We start from the raw sequence: 21,123 nt of genomic DNA, 5'->3' as shown, positions 1-21,123 counted from the left end.
TTAACAGGGGAGGACTGGAGAGCTGTAATAACTGTGGGCTTTGATAACTTTTATTGGTCCAACATAAAAAAGTGTCCCAGCGTGATCAAGTGATTTCAAGTGTAAAAACCCACTCAGAAAAAGGTCGCAGCAGAAGAAATCCAAAAATTCTTCAAGGATATAGCAGAAGCCAAGGACAAAGGTTCACACACTGCAATATTAAAGTGAATTAAATTAAATGTGATGGGGGAGGGGGAGTCCTCAGTTTACACAACTGAACGCTAACAAGACCAAAGCGTCAGCTGTCACTCTTTATACCCACACAGGGTTTAGGAGGTGTAACATCCCTGGTCTCACCCCCGTTGTGAATTAAAGTGCACAAACATGCCTCGGTATAAATCAGGAAATGTGAAAAACTCCTGAAAAACACATTCATACTTGGCGGCTGCTATAAACACAGTTCAGCGTGCTTAGTTCCTGTTGGGCCATAGGTGAAGGAGTCCAACAAGATATAATAATAACTTTATTCTTGTATACCATCCATCCACAAAAGATCCGGGCGGTTGACAGAGAAGAAGAACTGGACAATCAGTGAAATATACATATTAAACATGGTAAAATCGAAGTTAAGAACAATTAGGTAATAAATTTATCAAACAAATATATTTTTAAAATCCTTCTAAAAGCAGTATACGAAAACATTTGAAAGATCAAAGGAGTCAACCAAGAATTCAATTTTCCTAATTGAAAAGCAAATGTCTTATTTAAAATCTCTTGAATCGACAGGACTTAATAGAGGGGTACATGAACATAAAATCATTAGCTATAACAGGTAAATTGGGAGGCTGGAACTGAAAGTAGAAAATACAGGTGGTACTTATCTTTTTGTAGCTGTAATGAGAGTAGCAATCATCAAAAGGCGTGCTTGCTGTAAATTCAACGGCTTTGGATTTCTTCCAGGATGATCAAGGACATTTCCGAATGTATTTATATAGTAAAGCTGCACCGAATAGCTTCTATTACTTTCCAGCTGAATACGAATAACGAAAAATATTATTCGGCCAAATGTGAATAATGAGCGTTGAGTTTAATCACAACAGATAAAAAGAGAATCAATGTGAAATCAGAGCTCGCAGGTTTATTTCAGTAGGATTCAGCAAAGTAGAGCCCTGGATTATTCGTTTTCAAACTTAAATCACCGCAGCCTAACTTAATTTTTAAAATTGACTTTAATTGGCTTAGTAATTGACCACACCATTAAAAACCAATTAAAAACTCATTAAAAAAGTAAGCGCTAGAAGACGCCTACTAGAGTAAGCATTGTAATTGCATCTACAACATGTAAGGTCGATGTAGGCGTGGTTATGGCCGGAGATGACCTTTGGCGCCGCTAGACGCGATTTTCAAAAGAACTCCAATATACAATACTCCACTCAATCCAGGAGGTGCATCTGCAGTGTCGTCTTACATAGAACAACTTCTCTCTGTTCAGGAAAAGGCCTCAGAATTGGAGCCTAAGCGCAGTCTTAGCATAGACTGAAAGGTCAACGTAGTTTTCACTGCTCCATGCCAAAAAACCTGAAATCTACATTTATTCTCAACATTTAATTATTTTTACTTTTTTCTTTTTTGTGACTTAAGATATCACTCAATATTTTAAAATGATCAAAGATGCTTCTACTCCATTGGTTTGAAAAAGATTGACAGCTAATTAAATATCTCAGTCAATGTTTGTTCTAGAATGCCTTTTCCTGAATAGAGAGAAGTTGTTCTATGTAAGACGACCCTGCAGATGTACCTCCTGGATTGAGTGGAGTATTGTATATCACGTCATATTGATTATTTATGCCACTCAAGGTGATAATACTCTAAGGGCTGCTTTTATCAAGGTGCGGTAGACGGTTAACGCATTCAGCCGCCTGCCGCGCTAGTCGCTAACGCCTCCATTGACGAGGAGTTAGTTTTTTGACTTGCCGCAGGGGTTAGCGCGTGATAAAATGTCCAACACGCTAACCCCCATAGCGCACCTTGGCCCTAAGTTGGCTTTAATGGTGCCATTTTAAAAAGCGCTTTTGTAATGAACTTACACGCCGGTAGGGCCTTATGTTTAGTAGACTTGGCTACTTTTTTGCGTCTAATTTCCACTCTCAAAATAAAAGTAAAGGGAATGGGACTTGATGTACTGCTTTTCTGTGTACCTGACCAATGAAGTGTTAAGTGACTGGCCCTAGTGGGAATTGAACTCTCAACCTCAGGGAGCTGAGGCAACTGCTTGCACCACTGCAATCTGTACTTATGTAGGTATGAATTTTTAATAAAATTTTCTGCTTCTATTGATATTTTGATTGTTATAGAATTTTATGTATTAAAAAACCAAAACAAACAACACAAAACATATTTTCTTTCCTTTTCTATTTCTGAAGGGAGTTCTTTTCAAAATGGTTTTGAAATATATATTGTAAACCGCTTGGATCCTCATTGATAGATAAAGTTTTTAATAACCATAACCATAAAGACTGGGCCACTCCTCCACTTCAAAATGTGATGTCCAAGCCCTCCCCACCCCCTCTTGAAATGAAGCCGTGCAGTCCTTTAAGATGTCAATGAAATGCCTGTCTGTCCCTTATAGATTCATGAAGATTGTGCTTGCCAGCATAACACAGTGGGACCAAATTGTGAGCGTTGTGCCGATGGCTATAATGACCTGCCATGGAGGCCTGCAGATGACCAAAATCCAAATGAGTGCAAAAGTATGTTTGTCCTTTGCCTTCCCTCCCATCCATTTCTTCTCATGAACGCAGATAAAGACCACGTAGCGTATCTTGTCTGCCCAACCATTCCATCCACTATCTCCTACTCTCCCGACGAAAGCGCAGCAAAAAAGCAGATTTCTTTCAGTCAAGAGAAATTTTGCAAATCAGTAGACTTTCTTAGTGCTGAAGGTTTCCAAATGGTCTTAGGACACCATCTAGTGGACGCCTAGAGCATCCTGGTATAGACTGTTTCTAAAACAGTCTTAGGGCACCATCTAGTGGACATGAGTTTAAACATCCAGACTCTTGTAATTTATTACCTTTTTGCCTTGCTAAAGCTGTCCTTTCTGTCCTTCCAGAATGCAACTGTAACAATCACTCTGACAAGTGCCGTTTTGACCCTGCTGTGTACCAGGCCAGTGGTGGCATCAGTGGGGGTGTATGCGATGATTGTCGAGATGGTACAATGGGGAAGAACTGCGAAAGATGCAAGGCAAATTATTTCCGCCACCCAGACCGGGATATCAGCCACCGTGATGCTTGTATATGTGAGTGCGGTCATTTCCACATATTAGACAACTATTAAGAAGGAAAAAATACAGAAATAAATTCAAAGAATAAAATTAAAAATGTCTAACTAAAATTTCTAGGATTCAAATGCGTCTTTGAATAAGAAGCTTTTAAGAAATCCTTTAAATTTTTTTTCTTTTTAATGGGCTGGCAGAGAGTTCCATGTTAAAGGTACTGTGACATAGAATATGGTAGAACATCTGGTATTGAAACATGATGGCAGATAAAAGCCAAATGGCCCATCTAGTCTTAATGATGTTGTCTTGATATGTCTATGTTATACGTGATAATCGGAGGGAAACAAAATTCTATGTATGTCATATGGAAACCGCATAGTTGTATGCGGTATATAAAATTTTAAATAAATATTGGTGACCACCTTAAAAGCAGCTGCAATCGGGTGTCAATCACGCATCGGTGCCAGTTTTGGATTTGTGCCGACGCAGAGGCACCAGGAAATGTAGGCCAGGGTTTTCCGGGCCTACATTTCCAGCGCCTATCTTCACGTGAATCATGCCTAATGCCACCTCCAGTGTTGGCCACGCCTAGTTTGGCATTCAGCGGCCCAAAGCGCCTATGTAGGCGTGATGCCGGGGCTAGTATGTGCCTCAAATCTTGGTTCTACTCTGGTTAGATGATTATTATTATATATGAACGTAATTTAACACTGCACCAAATTTAAGGGCAACCATAACCAAGAATCTCGATTGGATTGGATTTATTATTTTTGATTAACCGCTACGGACAGATCCCACTGCTGCTTTACAATGGTTGTCTTTCTCCCACCAGCATGTGACTGTGATCCAGAAGGCAGCGTGGATGGCGGCAGCTGCGATCCAATGACAGGACGCTGCTCATGCAAGCAGAATGTAGCTGGGGGACGTTGCCATCAGTGCAAGGCTGGTTTCTTTGAAATGAGTGCTTCCAATCCTCTGGGATGCAGAAGTAAGTGTTTAACCAGGGACGAGACGGCCTAGGAAGAGAGGCTCTGCATGCTGCTGGATGTTTTGGTAACTCGTCGCTGGACTGTATGCTTGGTCCATCGTGGGAGCATTGTCATTGCTGTGGGAATAAGTTGTTGCTGAGACTCAACCATTGGCTAACTTCAAAATTGGCCACTAGCTGCCGAGAGCTATGGGCCTTGCACTGACTCGGCGACGAAAGCACAGTCCTCACAAGTTTATTATAAACAGTGGCGCAGGGTGTTTTAATAATATATATGAATGATAAGATAATATATTCATGTGGTATATTTTTTTTTATTGTATATGGATGAGGGAGGGGTGGGAGATATATCTTTTTGTTGTATAATATGGTAGATTTTCAAGTGATATTGTATTATATATTGTTTAACATTTGCTGTACACTTCTTGTGAATTATAAAATGAATAAAGAATTAAAAAAAAACAAAAAACCAAAAACTGAAGTGAGCAGAGATTTTCCACTGTCCCTCTGCTGCTAAGTTCCTGGAGGAATCCTTTGGCTTGGTGATGTGGACGAAATGTTTTCTTTTGCATTTCAGAATGCGATTGTAACCCCCTGGGGAGCCGAAGCGATCAGCCTTGTGATGGCGACACGGGCCAGTGTTTTTGCCTCCCAAATGTCACTGGCCCCAAGTGTGATCAATGCATCTCCAACCACTGGAATCTGGCAAGCGGCCGCGGCTGTCAGAAGTGTCAGTGTGACCCTCGATACGCCTACGGTTCTCAGTGTAACCAGGTATGGAGGAAGTTGGGTCTACTTCAATGACCAGGCATTAGCTGCCACACCAACAGCAGACAAAGTCAAAGCTTGTTCAATAATCTATCAGATGTTAAACTCTCCCTAAGTTGATAGAGCCTCATTCAAGCTGTGGATAGGGTAACTATTGAAGTGAATTGTACACTTGCTGATGGGTTAATAAATTGACCGTTCAAAGCAGTTTGCAATTGAGTGGAGCCTAGTGGTTAGAGCAGAGAAGCCAGGACTCAAATCCCACCGACAAATCCTTGTGACCTTAGGCAAGTCACTTAATCCTCCACTGGATCAGCTGCAAACTTAAGACAAGGAAACACCTGGGGTTCCTGAATGGAACTCACCTTGAGCTATTGATAAGATGTGAGCTAAATTCGTTCTGTGCCCTGCTTCCTTCCTGGTGATATGAGCTTCTGGGGAACCAATTAGCTCTGCAGACAGATTCTCTGACATTGGGAGAATAGAATTAATTCAGAATTGGAAGACATAGAGTCTGAATGGACTTCACAGGAGCACCTCGGCCTTAGAGAAAGTCATCACCTCACGCTTAGACTACTGCAACGCACTTCTCTCAGGCCTCCCGTGCACCCATCTCTCGCTTTTTCAATCTGTTCAAAATTCTGCTACACGACTCAGATTCGGTGAGAGCTGCTATTCTCACATTACCCCTCTCCTCAAGTCACTGGTGATTTTTTGCCAGTTGTATGAGAGTCCCAGTTAACCAAGACTCTACTGTAGACTACACAGTTAACAAGTTTGCTGCCATGATGACAAAATGGCCAATAAAATCTGAATTAAACGAACATTACGGGAAACTACACTGGAAATTATGGCCATAGTAAAGTTTCCAAGTTTTATTAAAAATTTGATAAAACGCTTATATAATTTCTAAGCGATTTACATGAAAATAAATGATACGTACAAAGAAGACATACGTATGTTTTTACTAACTTACAAGAAACACAAAGAAAAAAGGGAGAGAACTACAATTTTAAAAGCAAAGAAACATTTGAGGTGAGCACATTAAGGGAGGGAAGGGTTTTAGCCTTATAAGGCCTAGTCTCTGGTGTTTTAGAGTCTGTCTATCCCTGTTAATGGATAATATCAACCATTCGACTACAGACTACAAAGCCTTCAGGAGAGACATTAAAACCCTACTCTTCAAAAAACACATAAAACCAATCCCAACCCAATATCCAACACTCTATTTACCCTTAGATCTCTCTAATACTCTTTTATCTACCAAACCTTATCTAAAACCCATAATTTCACCCTATTCTTATCTCCTAAAGACCTCCACTTCCCTTTGGTAACTCTTTACCCAACATATATTACCTTAAAACCTGGCTTTTCACTAAAATGTAATTCTATCCCCCTTACTCTTCTCTTCTATATATAAGTTCATGTAAACCTTTTTTTTTTTCCTTCTCTTCCTATATTTTAAGTTCTTGTAAACCTTTTTTTTTCCTTCTCTTCCTATATTTTAAGTTCTTGTAAACCTTTTTTTTTTCCTTCTCTTCCTATATTTTAAGTTCTTGTAAACCTTTTTTTTCCCTTCTCTTCCTATATTTTAAGTTCTTGTAAACCTTTTTTTTTCCTTCTCTTCCTATATTTTAAGTTCTTGTAAACCTTTTTTTTTTCCTTCTCTTCCTATATTTTAAGTTCTTGTAAACCTTTTTTTTTTCCTTCTCTTCCTATATTTTAAGTTCTTGTAAACCGTGCCGAGCTCCACAACATCCGTGGAGATGATGCGGTATATAAACTTAAGGTTTAGTTTAGTTTAGTTTAAAAATTCTATGTCATCGCTTATTCTATTCCTTCAAATTTTGAATGTAATTTTTGTTTTAGTTTGGATGTAATCCGCCTTGAACCGCAAGGTAATGGCGGAATAGAAATCACTAATGTAATGTAATTTCAGAACCTAATTCTGAAAAGCATCATTAAATAGAAAAGTTTTAAGAACAATTTTAAATTTAACTAACTGTTTAAACTGTTTTTAAATGATGAAAAGAAACCCTAAATGATAAAGGGAGAGGAAGAACAAGCTTATTAGCATGGTATGACCGATTTGTATTACGACCAGACTGCAACACCATTAATGATGGCGTGCATTCAGGATTAAAGCCACGCAATATTTTAAAACGCAAGCACAGAGGGCTCTTTTTACTAAGGTGCGCTAGCGTTTTTAGCGCACGCACGAAAATACCACGCGCTACACCGCGCGGTACGCTTCTAGAATAACGGCAGCGCAATGCTGGCGTTAAGGTCTAGCGCACGCGGCTAGGCCCTAACGCACCTTTGTAAAAGGAGCCCAGAGTCTTGGATTCGATTCTAGCCAATGAAGAGATTCTGTTCATATCACGCGCTTTATATATTACCCTTTATACTAGGTTTCAGAGCAGTTAAACAATGACAGAATCTCTAAGAAAAACCAAAGCCAGGTTTTCAGCCTCTTTCGAAAGGTAAGATATCCTAAGTGATCAGAGGGCAGGGTGTTCCACATAGAGGCGTGATCCTGTCACATCTTCATGCATGCAAAAGTGGCTGTGGTGTGTGCTCAGGGCCTTCAGGGGATTCACCCCACCCCCCTAAAGGCCCCGAGGGCACCACTCTGAATTTGATTGGTTGAGCAGTCACAGGCAGATGCTGCTCAGCCAATCAAATTCAGATCAGTAGTGTCAGGGCCTTCAGGAGGGTTCAGAGAATCCCCAGCTCAAAGCCCTTCTTTTTTTTTTTTTTTTGGGGGGGGGGGGGCCCTACTTTTTTTTTAATACGGTTTGGCTGGTTGAGCAGGCTGCCTACATCAAAAAAATCAAACTGCTTCAAGCAAAAAGTAAACTGAAAAATAGAAATGCAGGGCTGTAGCACTGGGGATTCACTGAATCCCCTGAATGCCCTCACCACACGCCACTGAAAAGTAGTAATTGGATGCTAACTATTTTCTTGATAGACCTAAATAAACAGAGTTAAAGCAATCTAGTCTAGATATTTTGAATGTGTGCAATAAAAAGGTCCAGAAATGTGATTGTTACTGAGCCCCATCTGTTTCTCACTGCAGGTGACTGGACAATGTTCCTGCAGAGAAGGCTTTGGGGGGCTGTTTTGTACAGAGTGTGCTGACAGATCCTATGGAAACATCCAGACAGGCTGCAGAGGTTCGGATAGCTTTTTTTGCAGAAATATGAAGGGAGTTTGAAAAGTTTGGTAAAAAGGAAAGTCTCTATCGAGGGCTGTACACTAGAGAATGTCACGGGGACAAATTTTTCCCTGCCCAGCAAGCTCCGTCCTCATCTACACAAGCCTCAAACACTTTCAAATCCTAAGTAGCAACATTCTAGAGCTGAGATTGTGATGTCATAATGCCTCATTCCACCAATGCCTAAGCTCCGTCCTCATCTGCACAAGCCTCAAACACTTTCAAATCCTAAGTAGCAACATTCTAGAGCTCAGATTGTGATGTCATAATGCCTCATTCCACCAATGCCTAAGCTCTGTCCTCATCTGCACAAGCCTCTTCTGTAATCTGCCTTGAACCGCAAGGTAATGGCGGAATAAAAATCACTAAAGTAATGTAATGACAATGTCCGTTTTTCATACAAAATAACACAAACCCTACGTTTTGACTGTTAGTAGACTAACCACCCAATATTCAGTGCTATTTAACCGGCTGGAAATGGCTCCTGACTGGTTAAATAGCACTTGGCCGGCAAGCGCTAATATTCAGTGCGAGATGGCCTCTGAAGCTTAGCACTTACGCACGGATTCTGCAAAAAGGCACCAGTGGTGGCGGCCGCCTGCAAACGTGGCGCCGTTCACGTGTCCATCACACGATGGCGCCGTTTTCAGAATCGTGGCCGCATCTAAAGTAGGCGCCAGAAACTTAGGCGGGGGTTTTACAGGCCCGCGTTTCCAGCGCCTGCTTTAACTCGCGTCCTTAGAGGTGCCTAAGGATGCCAACGTCCACTTCCAGTGTAAACCATCCTTAGGCACCTCTACGGACGCGGTTCGACGGTGCTTTTACTAGGCATCTGCAGAAGCCTACATTTTTTTTGTAATTGCTTTTTAATTAGTTTTAAATGATGCGGTCAATTACCGTGCTGTTTATCACCAATTAAACCAATTAAGTTAGGCGGCGGTAGGATGCCAGCCACCGCCTGATTTATGGCGCAGTTTTTAGAATCAGGGCTTTAATGGCTAGCCTATGTCATATGCCATAGCCGGTTAGCACCAAATTTCATTGTCTGTCTGTCCACCTAAGTTGAGCGTACTGACTGACCCACACAAATAGCAGCCGATGAATATTGGCTTAACTGGTCACCAGATGCGTATAGCCCAGCACTGAATTTCTGGGTTCAATGCCTTCCACAATTTTAATATTGAGCCTTAAGAGCTCACATTCAAATGATTTCTTTAGACAAAATCTCCATAAATCTAGCCCTTTACAGACGTCCGGATTTCCCCAGGAAATGCCCTCATTTTCAAGAACATGTCCGGGAGGGAGCATCTGCCACCACATCTCGCCGCGAAAACCCTGTAGTGAAATTTAAAACTAACCTCAAAACATTTCTGTTCAAAGACGCATACCAAAACTGCAGTTAAGAATCCTTTCCAAGGAAAAAAAAAAGAGAACCGCCTTTACGAAGCGACCTTCCTTTTCCTCCTGTATTCTCCTCCCCCCTTCCCTTCCTCTTATTTTTTTTTTTCAATGTAATTAAAATCTCTCCCCCTCCCCAGCTCCTCTTGTATCTAACATGTCCAAACTTTGTCCCTGCCTAGGCTACAACCTGCCTTATTTTTATTTTTTATGTTTTATAAATTTTTAATATTATAAACCGGCAAGATACCTGTGATGATCGGTAAACCAAATTATAAATAAACTTGAAACTTCAACGTGGCATTCTCCATTCCCCTACCCAATATGTTTCAGGCGCGACACAGCCACCTCTTATAAGCTAAACAAAATAATTATAATAAATGAGGCAATGTGCTTCTTTTGACATGTACATATTTCATCTGAAACCCTCTTTTTTTTCTCTCCCTGTCCCTTCTAGCCTGCAACTGTAACTTTGAAGGTACCCAAGGAGCAGGCTGTGACAAGGCCACCGGTAGGTGCTTGTGTCGCCCTGGCTTCTCTGGGTCCCGCTGCGATGAGTGCCAACGAGGGTACTGTGACAACTACCCCAGCTGTGTGGCCTGCCACCCCTGCTTCCAGTTCTACGATGGCGACCTCGGCCGGTTCTCATCTCAGCAGAGTGCCCTGCGGAATGCCAGCTTTGGCCTGGTGGGGGTAGCGGACACCAGCTTTGGGCCCCGTGTCAAGGACTTGGAAGCTAGACTTCAACAAATCCAAGGAATTGCTGGCAACCCCCTGGTGACTGACAGTGCGCTGGCAAAAGTGAAGGATTCATTCACCGCAATGAGGTAACCCATGGTTTTCTGTCACTTACATTTACCACCTTCACATGTGCACTTTAGCGTTTGATCATTGTTGGTTGGTTTTGTTTTCTTAGTGAAAGGCAGTTAAGCAAAATGAGATTTTTCTCTTCCCCTTCTCAGTTCCTCTCTGCTTTTTCTTATCTGCTATTCATTGACTGTTGGTTGTATTTGTTCTCACTGCAGACAGTCTCCTGAGGGTCTTCTCCCTCCTTTAAGCCCAAACAAAACTTGTGTCATCTAGGGGTGGGCAGCCAGCAAACTTTTGTTTCATATCTTTACATTATATTACATTCCATTACATTGTATTTCTAGACTACAAAACCTCTCAGAACAATGAGGTTTACAAGACCAAGAAACTGTACAAAATGACCATCATAATAATTAGTTTCCTAAAAATCTTACAAATAGAGGGGCATAATCAAAAAAACGTCTAAGTCCCCCTTTGGCCTAAGTTCTTAAATGTTCAAAGCAGAAGCAGGGAAAGTGTCCATAACCAAAACAAACGTCCTTGTTTTGATTATGGCCTGCCTCTACTAAACGCCCAGATCACCACTATATCTACAAGTATTCCCTCACGACGTCTACACTTTTTGCCCATAATGAACCAAAAAAACGCCTAAGCCCCAAACGTCCAACAGAAGGGCTTTTAGGCGAAGGAGGAGATAGGGCATCTCTCCTACCGCGGGTCACGGCAGTTTGAGTAGAGGAGTGATGGCATCGCGGTAGGGGAGATGAGGCATCTCTCCTGCCGCGATGGTTGCGGTGGGTAGGTTGCAGGGCCGCTGAACTGATGGCGCCAGCGGCCATCAGCTCAGTGGCCCCTTTTTCGGCACTTAGACCTGGTTTGACTTCGTCTAAGTCAAAAAGGTCTAAGTGCCGACTAGGCAACCTGTCAAATGTTTTGATTATACGTGTTGTACGCCTAGGTGTAGGCCGGCCCACCTCCCGCCCACTGCCCGCCCTTTCCCCTCCTCTAAACACGCCTCTTTTCTCTCTGTGCGTTTAGTGGCAGGGGAAAGGCCTAAGCTGTTTTTAGATACATCTAAAAACCAGCTTTTGTTATGGGTACTTGGTAGCCATTTAGGACACTTTTTAGACAATTTTTTGGGGGGATTATGAACCCCATAGAGTAGATTTTAATAATTTTTTAAAGTGCATATATGAATGTGACAAATAAAAGAAATTCCGAAGCTCAGTGTCCCAGCTAGCTGCCTGATAGGCAAATAATCATTGTACAAATTTCTTATAGACACAATCTCAGATGGAAGGAAACACATGCAAATGACATTAAGCTGTTCGAAGTTGTTAAAACGCATGTGGATTGTGAAAAATTGCAGGCGGACCTTAGGATTAGATGGGCGCGACACACAAATTAGATTAGGAAGCTGGAAGACTGGGGGTCCACGTGGCAGATGAAATTTAATGTGGACATTGGGAAGAATAACCCGAATTACTGTTACTGGATGCTAGGGTCCACCTTGAGGGTTAGCACTTAAGAAAGAAATCTGGGCGTCATTGTAGACAGTACGATGAAACCTTTCGCCCAATGTGTGGTGGCGGCCAAAAAAGCAAACAGGATGCTACGAATTATTAAAAAAGGGATGGTTAACAAGACTAAGAATGTTAAAATGCCCATGGTGCGACCTCACCTTGATTATTGCATTCAATTCTGGTCTCTTTATCTCAAGAAAGATATAGTGGCGCTAGAAAAGGTTCAAAGAAGAGCGACCAAGATGGTAAAGGGGATGGAACTCCTCTCGTATGAGGAAAGACTAAACCAGTTAGGGCTCTTCAGCTTGGAAAAGAGACAGCTGAGGGGAGATAGGAGTGAAGTCTACAAATTCCTGAGTGGAGTGGAACGGGTACAAGTGGATCGATTTTTCACTCCGTCAAAAATTACGAAGACTAGGGGACACTTGAAGTTACAGGGAAATACTTTTAAAACCAACAGGAGGAAAAAATTTTTCACTCAGAGAATAGTTAAGCTCTGGAATGCGTTGTCACAGGTTGTGGTAAGAGCAGATAGCGTAGCTGGTTTTAAGAAAGGTTTGGACAAGTTCCTGGAGGAAAAGTCCATAGTTTGTTATTGAGAAAGACATGGGGGAAGCCACTACTTGCCCTGGAAGAGTAGCATGGAATGTTGCTACTCTTTGGGATTCCGGAATCTTGCTATTCTTTAGGATTCTGAATGGAATGTTGCTACTTCTTGGGTTTTGGCCAGGTACTAATGACCTGGATTGGCCACCGTGGGCTTGATGGACCATTGGTCTGACCCAGTAAGGCTATTATGTTCTTATGATTCATAATGGGTGATCTGTATTAAAAAGTGAAAATCTTGCCCTATGTCGTTTACAGGAATTTTAATTTTGTTTGTTTCTTTAGCCATTTTGTCATTACAGAAACAAAGTAATTTGCCGATAATAGAGCACATGGTTTCCCAGTAGTGCATGCATGTGTGGTCCAGTTTGCACCCAGAAGCACAGAAAAATGAATGCAGATAAAGGCCAGTCTGTCCATCCATGCCATCTACTATATCTTCCTAATCTAATCGAATGTAGGCATTTCTATTCCACTTAACCTAGCCAGGCTCTAGGTAGATCACATTATTTATTCAATTTTCTATACCGTTCTCCCAGAGGAGCTCAGAACGTTAGGAAAGAGAATAGGGCAGATCCCATTGAACTACATTAATTATATAGAGCAAATACTGTAGTATCCAAAAAAAAAAAAGAACCCAACAGGTCCGCAGTGAATCCAATGAAGCTAAGCACAAAAAAAAGATTGTGGAAGTGATGTTCATGATGCCAGCATTTATTCAGTCAATCAAATGATATAGAATCACATAACAACATCAGAATCCACATATGCTTTAAAAGTTGGGGACCCAACACGGCACGTGTTTTGACTAAACCGAATTCTTCAGGGGTCCAGGGATATTTGATTTCAAAGAAAAATGCCGATGTGAATACATAAAAAGCAGAAAAAAATCCTGATCCCGTGAATTTGAAATTGTACAAACTTTTGACGCCGCCATGGCGAGAAAGAAATGCACAGAGCAAAGCTCCCTTCGAGATCCTAAGTCCTTGTCCCAAGTCAGATACAGTTTTCGTCGGCTCCACCTCCACCAGGAATTTGTTCCACGAATTCACCACCCTTTCCTGAAGACGCATTTCCTTAGAGTGCACCTGAGCCTAACCTAGGGGTGTCAAAGTCCCTCCTCGAGGGCCACAATCCAATCAGGTTTTCAGGATTTCCCCAATGAAAGCAGTGCATGCAAATAGATCTCATGCATATTCATAGGGGAAATCCTGAAAAGCCGACTGGATTGCGGCCCTCGAGGAGGGACTTTGACACCCCTGGCCTAACAAGTTTCAAGTTTATTAAAATTTGATTGATCGCTTATTACAAGCTAAGCGATTAACAATTTATATAAAATAAGTAGGATTTTAAAAGTAAAACAGTAAATGAGGTTCAGATACAAACAGACAAAACAGACTAACATGATACATAAGGAAGGAAAAAAATGGAAGGGAATAGTTACAATATTTAATCAAAAAATGGAAAAAGAGGGTTAGGCAAAGACACACTTTCATCCTATGGCCCCTCATTGCAGAGCTTCCTTTCAATTGAAAGAGATTCACTTCCTGGTAGAGATTTGAACGCCACTATTCTATGTCCCTCTCCCACCTTCTTTCATGGGTGGATCAATTTGCGCCTGTGGCATAGTTCATCTATTACCAATGGTTTGCATATGCTCCAAGATGGGTGGAACTGGTTGGGCTTGGGGGTTGGGTTTAGGGGGAATCTTCTGGCAATTCTATTATTGGCCAATGAAAAAATACAAAATATTGGTGGTGGTTCCGTCTGTCTGATTTGTTAACAACATGCAACGGCCTGGGATACGTCATTGATATTTTCTTAGTTGCAAATGATGTCCCATCACTTACCCCCCTCTTTTACGAAACTGCGATAGCAGTTTCTAGTGCAGAGAGCCGCGCTGAATGGCCCGCGCTGCTCCCGACTCTCATAGGAGCTCAATGAGCATAGGGAGCAGATTGGGCCATTCAGCGCGGCTCCCCGTGCTAGAAACTGGTATCGCAGTTTTGTAAAAGAGGAGTTTAGTGTCATATTAATTCTCCAACCCACCCTACTTCCAACTTCAAACACCGAGCTAAACTTCTGCTCCCAAAAAGTTCAGCTCATTAGCTTCTTCTGAGAGGGAGTTACCATGCCATGAAGCAACGTGACCTTGTTCCCACTGTTCTAAAGAAAATGTGGGAAGTTGCTGGTGGGAAGTTGCTAACAAATCCTCTTTTCTCTCTGTACACCAGAGTCACAGCTCAGCAAACCAGCTCCGACCTGCCACACCTGGAGGAGATTCCCTCCATGACAGCGAACTTGGAGACCCTTGAGCAGAAGCTGACGTCCATGAATACTCAGTACCAAAACACAAAGTCCCAGTATGAGACCAGCATCAGTGTAGATCCTTCAGGTGCGTCTTGGCAGCCCGTGCGCGAACCTCCAGTCTGGAGCCGTTTCGTTCATGCTCTTGGAAATGCAACACTGATGCAGTGGGTTGAATTCTGGTGATTATTTTGTAAGAGAATGTGTCACCAGAGAGTGAACTTTACTCTAAACTAGAGAATGACACGGGACAAAATTGTCCCCTTCCCTGCAGAAACTCTCGTAACCTTGGGCAAGTCACTTAACCCTTCATTGCTTTAATGATATGATATTCAGGGAGAGAGAAATATCTACGGTACCAGACTATGGGCTCCTTTTATGAAGGTGCGCTAAGCGTTTTAGTGCATGCACCGGATTAGCGTGCGCTAGCTGAAAATCTACCACCTGCTGAAAAGGAGGCGGTAGCGGCTAGCACGCGTGGCAATTTATCGTGCGCCATTCCGCGCATTAAGGCCCTAGCGTGGCTTTGTAAAAGGAGCCTTATAATTCACCTTGAGCTACAATATATTTTTTTATGTTCCACAAATTTCAATGCTGGTTCAATGAATACAAAAAGGATACAATTTAAAAAAAACAAACCAACAAAAAACAACCCTTTAATAACAATTTTTACAAATCAAAACCATTACTATAAAAAAATGTGTGAGCCAAATACAAATAAAAATTGCTTAACTACTGCAGAGCGACAATGGAATCCAGTGCCTGGAATGTGTTCTTGTTTTCATGCAGGAGTTTTCATTCCGGTGATGGGAGATTCATTGCCTTTTGACGTCAGCAGATTAACTGTTATGTCTGTGTTGCCTTCATAAAGGAGCCTTGAAAACCATCACGTCTGCCTACGAATCCTCCATGGATGCCAGAAACCGTGCGACCGGCACCTCCGGGCTGCTGTCTCGGTCCCAAGAAAACCGCAGAGAAGTAAAGCAGATGGACGATAAGATGAAAAGAGATACAGCGGAACTTGAAAGCTTGAGGGGGAAAATGTCCTACCCAAACCTGACTCCAACTATCAACAGGGTAAAATACAGTGGCAGAGCTCTTATACCTAACTAGTATTTTAGCCCGTTACATTAACGGGTGCTAGAATGTATGTCTGTGTGTCTTTATTTCTGTCTTTCTCTCCCTACCGCTGTCTGTCTCTCTCCCTGGCCCCCTTTGTCTGTCTGTCTTTCTGTGTCTCTCCCTGCCCCTGTGTCTTTCTTCTTTTCTTTCTATCTATCTGTCTCTCTCCCTGCCTCCTGTGCAGCAGCATTTCTCTCCCACCACTTCCTTGTGCAGCAGCCACAGCAGCATTCCCTCCCCCTACACTACTTCCCTGTGCAGCAGCAGCGTTTCCCCTACCCCCCTCCTTTCCCTTCCCGCGGTCTGGCCGACTCCCTTAGTCCCTTACCGCCCCCCCCCTTCCCTTCCCGCAGTCCCGACCAACCTTCCGATTCCAGCAGCGTCTGCAGCACTCTACACACTGCTGCTTCGGGGCCTTTGGCCCCCGCTGATGTCGCCCTGGCCAGTTCACATCATTCAGACTGCAAGAGCCGCCACGTCCGACAGGTTCTGCGCCGCCGCGCGCATGCACACTCCTACCTGCGGGTCCCTACAGCTCACGGACCATGGGAGCACGCAGGTGGGAGTGCGCATGCGCGCTTAGGGCTTTATTATATTAGATAGGTAGATAGATATTGCTATAGACGGACAGAGAGATATACTGTAAATAGACTGAGATATACTGTGTAGATGGACATTTTTATCCAGTTCTGGTCCTAAGGAACCCCCCCCCACACACACACAGATGGGATAAAAGGTGGAGAAGGGGACCTGTGAAAAAGAAGGAGGAGAAACTTCCGCTTTTGGTTTGTTTCATGTTGAAAGCAGGCCTGAAATCATGAAACAAAGATTTTGTTCTCTGATCCATTTCTGATTTTTACCATGTTGCATGCAGGGAATTGTAGTTCTGACTTTTTTTTTTGGTCTGACTGATTGCTGTTAATGATCAGACTTGTAAGATAACTGAGGTTCGGTCAGAAATTGATAAAAGCCGTGCGACTGATGCACAGAGAGTGTACACTACAGGTCGCCTCAGATCCCTTGTATCTTTAGTATATAAGCAGGAGTTTGCACCACTGATACACGTTATCACAAACATTTAATGAGGGTGGAATAACGTTCAGACAGCCTTCAACTGCCAATCATTTTGCAATAGCTTCTCTCACTAACCTGCCATGCATAGCTGCCACCCCCTTACTACAAAACCACGATAGTGGGTTTTTTTTTTTTTGCGCAGGCTAGTACGCTGAATGCTCTGCGTTGCTCGCAACACTCATAGAGTTCCTGTGCTAAAAAACACTATTGCTGTTATGTTAAAAAAAAATTTTTTTTTAAAAAAGGGTTGGGGTGAATTAGCTAGCTTTCCAGTTATACAGATTTTGGCATTTATTTATAAATGAGTATTTAAGAAAATGGTTCTAAAACCTAGAGTGTACCCAGTGACTGTGGGGGTAACACGAGGAGAAGTTTGGCTAAGCCCATGTCTCTTTTCTTCTGCCCAGGTCTGTGGTGGTGAGAGGTCGGAGCCCTGCACCCCTGAGCACTGCCGCGGTTTGCTCTGCTCATCGGACAATGCCACGGAGTGCACTGTGGGTATAAGCTGCAGGGGGACCGCCCCGCTCTCAAGAAATGCCTTCAAGACTGCCCAAAGGACAGCTCTCGATCTCAAAGACCTCAACGGCCAGTTCCAGCAGACTGCACAGAGGGTATGTACGTTAAATAGTATATAACCAAAACAATTGGCAATAACTTTTAGCTCCCGCTGAGAACAATATGAGCATGTGGACATAGAAGCAAATATTGAATAATAACACATCATTACGGGCACTCCACCATACTTTTTTAACTTCGCCCCGGGCAGGAACTCATAGGTGACAAGCAGCAGACAAAAGTCAACATAAGCCCTGCCCTGTACATCATTAACGGCCTCTTTTATAAAGCCGTGCGGCAACAGCCCCGAAGACCTTTCAATCTCTATGGGCTCTGGGGCTTAAATAGTTTTAAATATGAGTGCAAAAACTTTGACAAAGGATCCACACGCTAAAAAAAATTCAAAGCGGGAGGAAAAAGTGGAGCACTTTAAACACCCCAAACTATCGATAGACAAAAAACTTTGAAAAATCATCAAGCAATCTTGAAATTGTGAAAAAAACGTACATATGGTTGACTTAACTGAGTTTTCAGTTCTGTTAGACGTATGACGCCGGCTTGGCGAAATCCCATCGGGTTTCTGTCACCCCTAGACTGAGCCCCGTTTCGGTGCCTTCATCAGGAGTGGGGACAAGTAAACCCACAGGAGACAAAAAAGCAACTAGTGCTTACAGACCAAAAAGCAGTAAATGCCGAAAAAAATGACCTGCCCAAGCGTAGCAGAATCAAATACTGTATTCCAGCAGCAGCTGATTGTGCTACGCTCGGGCAGGTCATTTTTAACCTTGCTAGAAAGTATAATTATGGATTAAAGAGGAGGACTATGGGATACAATGTTATCCATCTTCAATTTCTATCCTATTCTGACTACCACAGGAAGTTCTGGCCTTGATATGTGGGGTCTGATGTATCCAAGAGTAGTTTATATTTTATTGACATTTCGTACTGAGGCAGTCTGAGGCAGGTCTAAGTCATTGGTCTCAAACTCAAACCCTCTGCAGGGCCACATTTTGGAGTTGTAGGTACTTGGAGGGCCACAGAAAAAATAGTTAATGGCTTATTAAAGAAATGACAACTTGGCATGAGATAAGTACCCACAACTCCAAAATGTGGATTATATGTAATCTGAAATTATCAGAAGCAATTAAGGAAAGATTTATAAATCTTTCCTTAATTGCTTCTGATAATTTCAGCTAAACAAAGCTGAAACTCTAATATATAACAAAGCTTTTCTCTAATATATAACATCTCCTTCCTACTTCCCCCTTTTCATATGCCCTTGTAAACTCTCTCTCCCCTCTTCTTGTATTTTTAAGCTTTGTAAACCGTGTCGAGCTCCGCTTGCGTGGAGATGATGCGGTATATAAACTTAAGGCTTAGTTTAGTTTAGTTTAGTTTAGAAACTAGTGCAACATGCAGAAAGTGAAAAACTGTCAAAGCATCAACTGCAAGAGACAAGATTTGGACCAACTATTTCGAGGCCCTCGGTACTATAAAGAAAGATTCTTTATGGAAAACTTGTGCCTTACGTGTCCGGCGGTCGCGTCCGCAACCGCCTTCAGCTCTCACCTCCTCCAGCATCGGACACACGCACAAGCTGCACTGCCTCTAGTGGCTACCTTACGTTCCGGAACGTTGCCCGCCTCACTGCTGTAACCTCACGCAAGCGCTTTCCCGCGATTGTGAGGTGGAGAGGACAATCGCGTACAGACGCGGGAAAGTGCTTCCGTGAGGTTACAGCGGTGAGGTGGGCAACGTTCCAGAATGCGACCGCCGTATACTTAAGGCACAAGTTTTCCATAAAAAATCATTCTCTAGGGCTTCATAATAGTACCTGGCAGGCCGCATGTGGCCCCCGGGCCGCGAATTTGAGACCACTGGTCTAAGTGTTGAACACAGTAAAAGGACTCTCAAAACAAATAGGAAAGTCTAATCGATTGACCTCTCACTTAAAGCATAATGATGCACTCAACCCGTACTCAAGTCAGCAAATCTCAGGCAACAAGGCTATTCAATGGACTTCCTACCCCAGTTCCCCAAAGACCAAGGTCTTCAATAAAAGGTAGCTGATGGCCACATGCCCGCATTTCTGATGTCTCTGCATTGGTCCTGCAGGTCCGGATGGCAGAGCAGACGGCAAAGCAAATCAAAGACAAAGCTCAGCAGCTGGTGGGCCAGGTGAACAGTACCAGGACGCAGATGGAGGAAGACGTGCAACGCACCCGACAGTTCATCCAGCAGGTCAGGGACTTTCTGACAGGTAAGCACGTAGTAACATAGTCAATTTTGGCAGATACAGACGGTACCACGTCTTCGTGAAGCTCTGTCTCTCTCTCCCAATTTTGGGGCACAGACCTTAGAAGTCTGCCTGGCACTGGTCTTACCGTATATACTCAAATATAAACCAATCGGAATATAAATCGAGGTTACCTTTTTCCTCCAAAAGAGCAGGAAAAATGGTCGACTCGAATATAAACTGAGATTAGAAATTTGGGTACGTGAGTGTTGTAAGTAATGGCATAAGTAATCACTAATATTTTGAGTCCAAAAAAGCTGAAGGAGAGCCAACAAATGTACTTGGGGACATGACACCAACCAAAGTTCTGTCCCCACCAGAAGACCTGGTGGCCTCAGTCACACATGCAGAAAACAGAAAAAAACCCTTTTCAAACACAAACCCACAAATTAAAAGTACTACTGTACACAAACGAAGCCCTAATATGCCAGACTCTGCACAAGAGAGTTGCATGGGGACAGAAATCCCACCCATCCCCACCCGTCCCCGCCAGGATCCTCTCCGTCCCCACCCATCCCCGCCAGGATCCTCTCCGTCCCCGCCAGGATCCTCTCCATCCCCACCCGTCCCCGCCAGGATCCTCTCCATCCCCACCCGTCCCCGCCAGGATCCTCTCCGTCCCCACCCATCCCCGCCAGGATCCTCTCCATCCCCACCCGTCCCCGTCAGGATCCTCTCCGTCCCCACCCATCCCCACAAGGAATTACCTCCATCCCCGCCCGTTCCCATAAAAAGCAGCAATTACTTCTGACAGGATCATCAATTCCACAGTTTCTTTTGCTGTTTTCCTTATGGAATCTCTTTGGTGGAACCCTTGTTTTGTTTTCTGTTCAGGTAACTAACTTATAAACCCCCTCTTTTACTAAAGCTGATGTGTCAAATATATTATATGGACAAACCCTGCTTTCAAAGCCTTCCATCCCCGTGGGAGTCCCGTGGGCCAGAGGGGGGTTCCCGTGGGAGTCCCGTGGGATTCCCGCGATCCCCGTTCCCTTGCAGACCTCTACTCTGCACACAATACACCACAATGCATTTCTTCCTGAACAGTTCAAATGATAAAAACAGATGCACATTTTCAAAACTGATTTCAAAAATCACTAAATTGAAGATAAAAACATTTTTCTTACCTTTGTTATCTGGCAATTTGATTTTTCTGATCTTCTGGCTCCCTCTTTGCTCTTCATTCTGGTTCCAAGGCCT

General features: G+C 43.1%; 1 protein-coding gene across 1 annotated transcript in view; it reads left to right on the top strand.

Moving 5' to 3' along the window:
• LAMB3 (laminin subunit beta 3) overlaps positions 1-21,123 on the top strand; it is a 79,307-nt gene that overhangs the window by 43,474 nt on the left and 14,710 nt on the right. Inside the window, 10 exon segments of the mRNA XM_033917726.1 lie at positions 2,609-2,729; positions 3,092-3,280; positions 4,092-4,247; positions 4,825-5,021; positions 8,095-8,191; positions 10,088-10,457; positions 14,804-14,964; positions 15,748-15,953; positions 17,480-17,683; positions 19,743-19,887. Coding sequence (XP_033773617.1) covers positions 2,609-2,729; positions 3,092-3,280; positions 4,092-4,247; positions 4,825-5,021; positions 8,095-8,191; positions 10,088-10,457; positions 14,804-14,964; positions 15,748-15,953; positions 17,480-17,683; positions 19,743-19,887 — 1,846 coding nt within the window.

Source organism: Geotrypetes seraphini, chromosome 13 (genome assembly GCF_902459505.1).
Source record: "Geotrypetes seraphini chromosome 13, aGeoSer1.1, whole genome shotgun sequence".
NCBI classification, from domain to species: Eukaryota; Metazoa; Chordata; class Amphibia; order Gymnophiona; family Dermophiidae; genus Geotrypetes; species Geotrypetes seraphini.
Note: the sequence above shows the minus strand (reverse complement) of the source record. Positions and strands in the feature narration are given on the sequence as shown.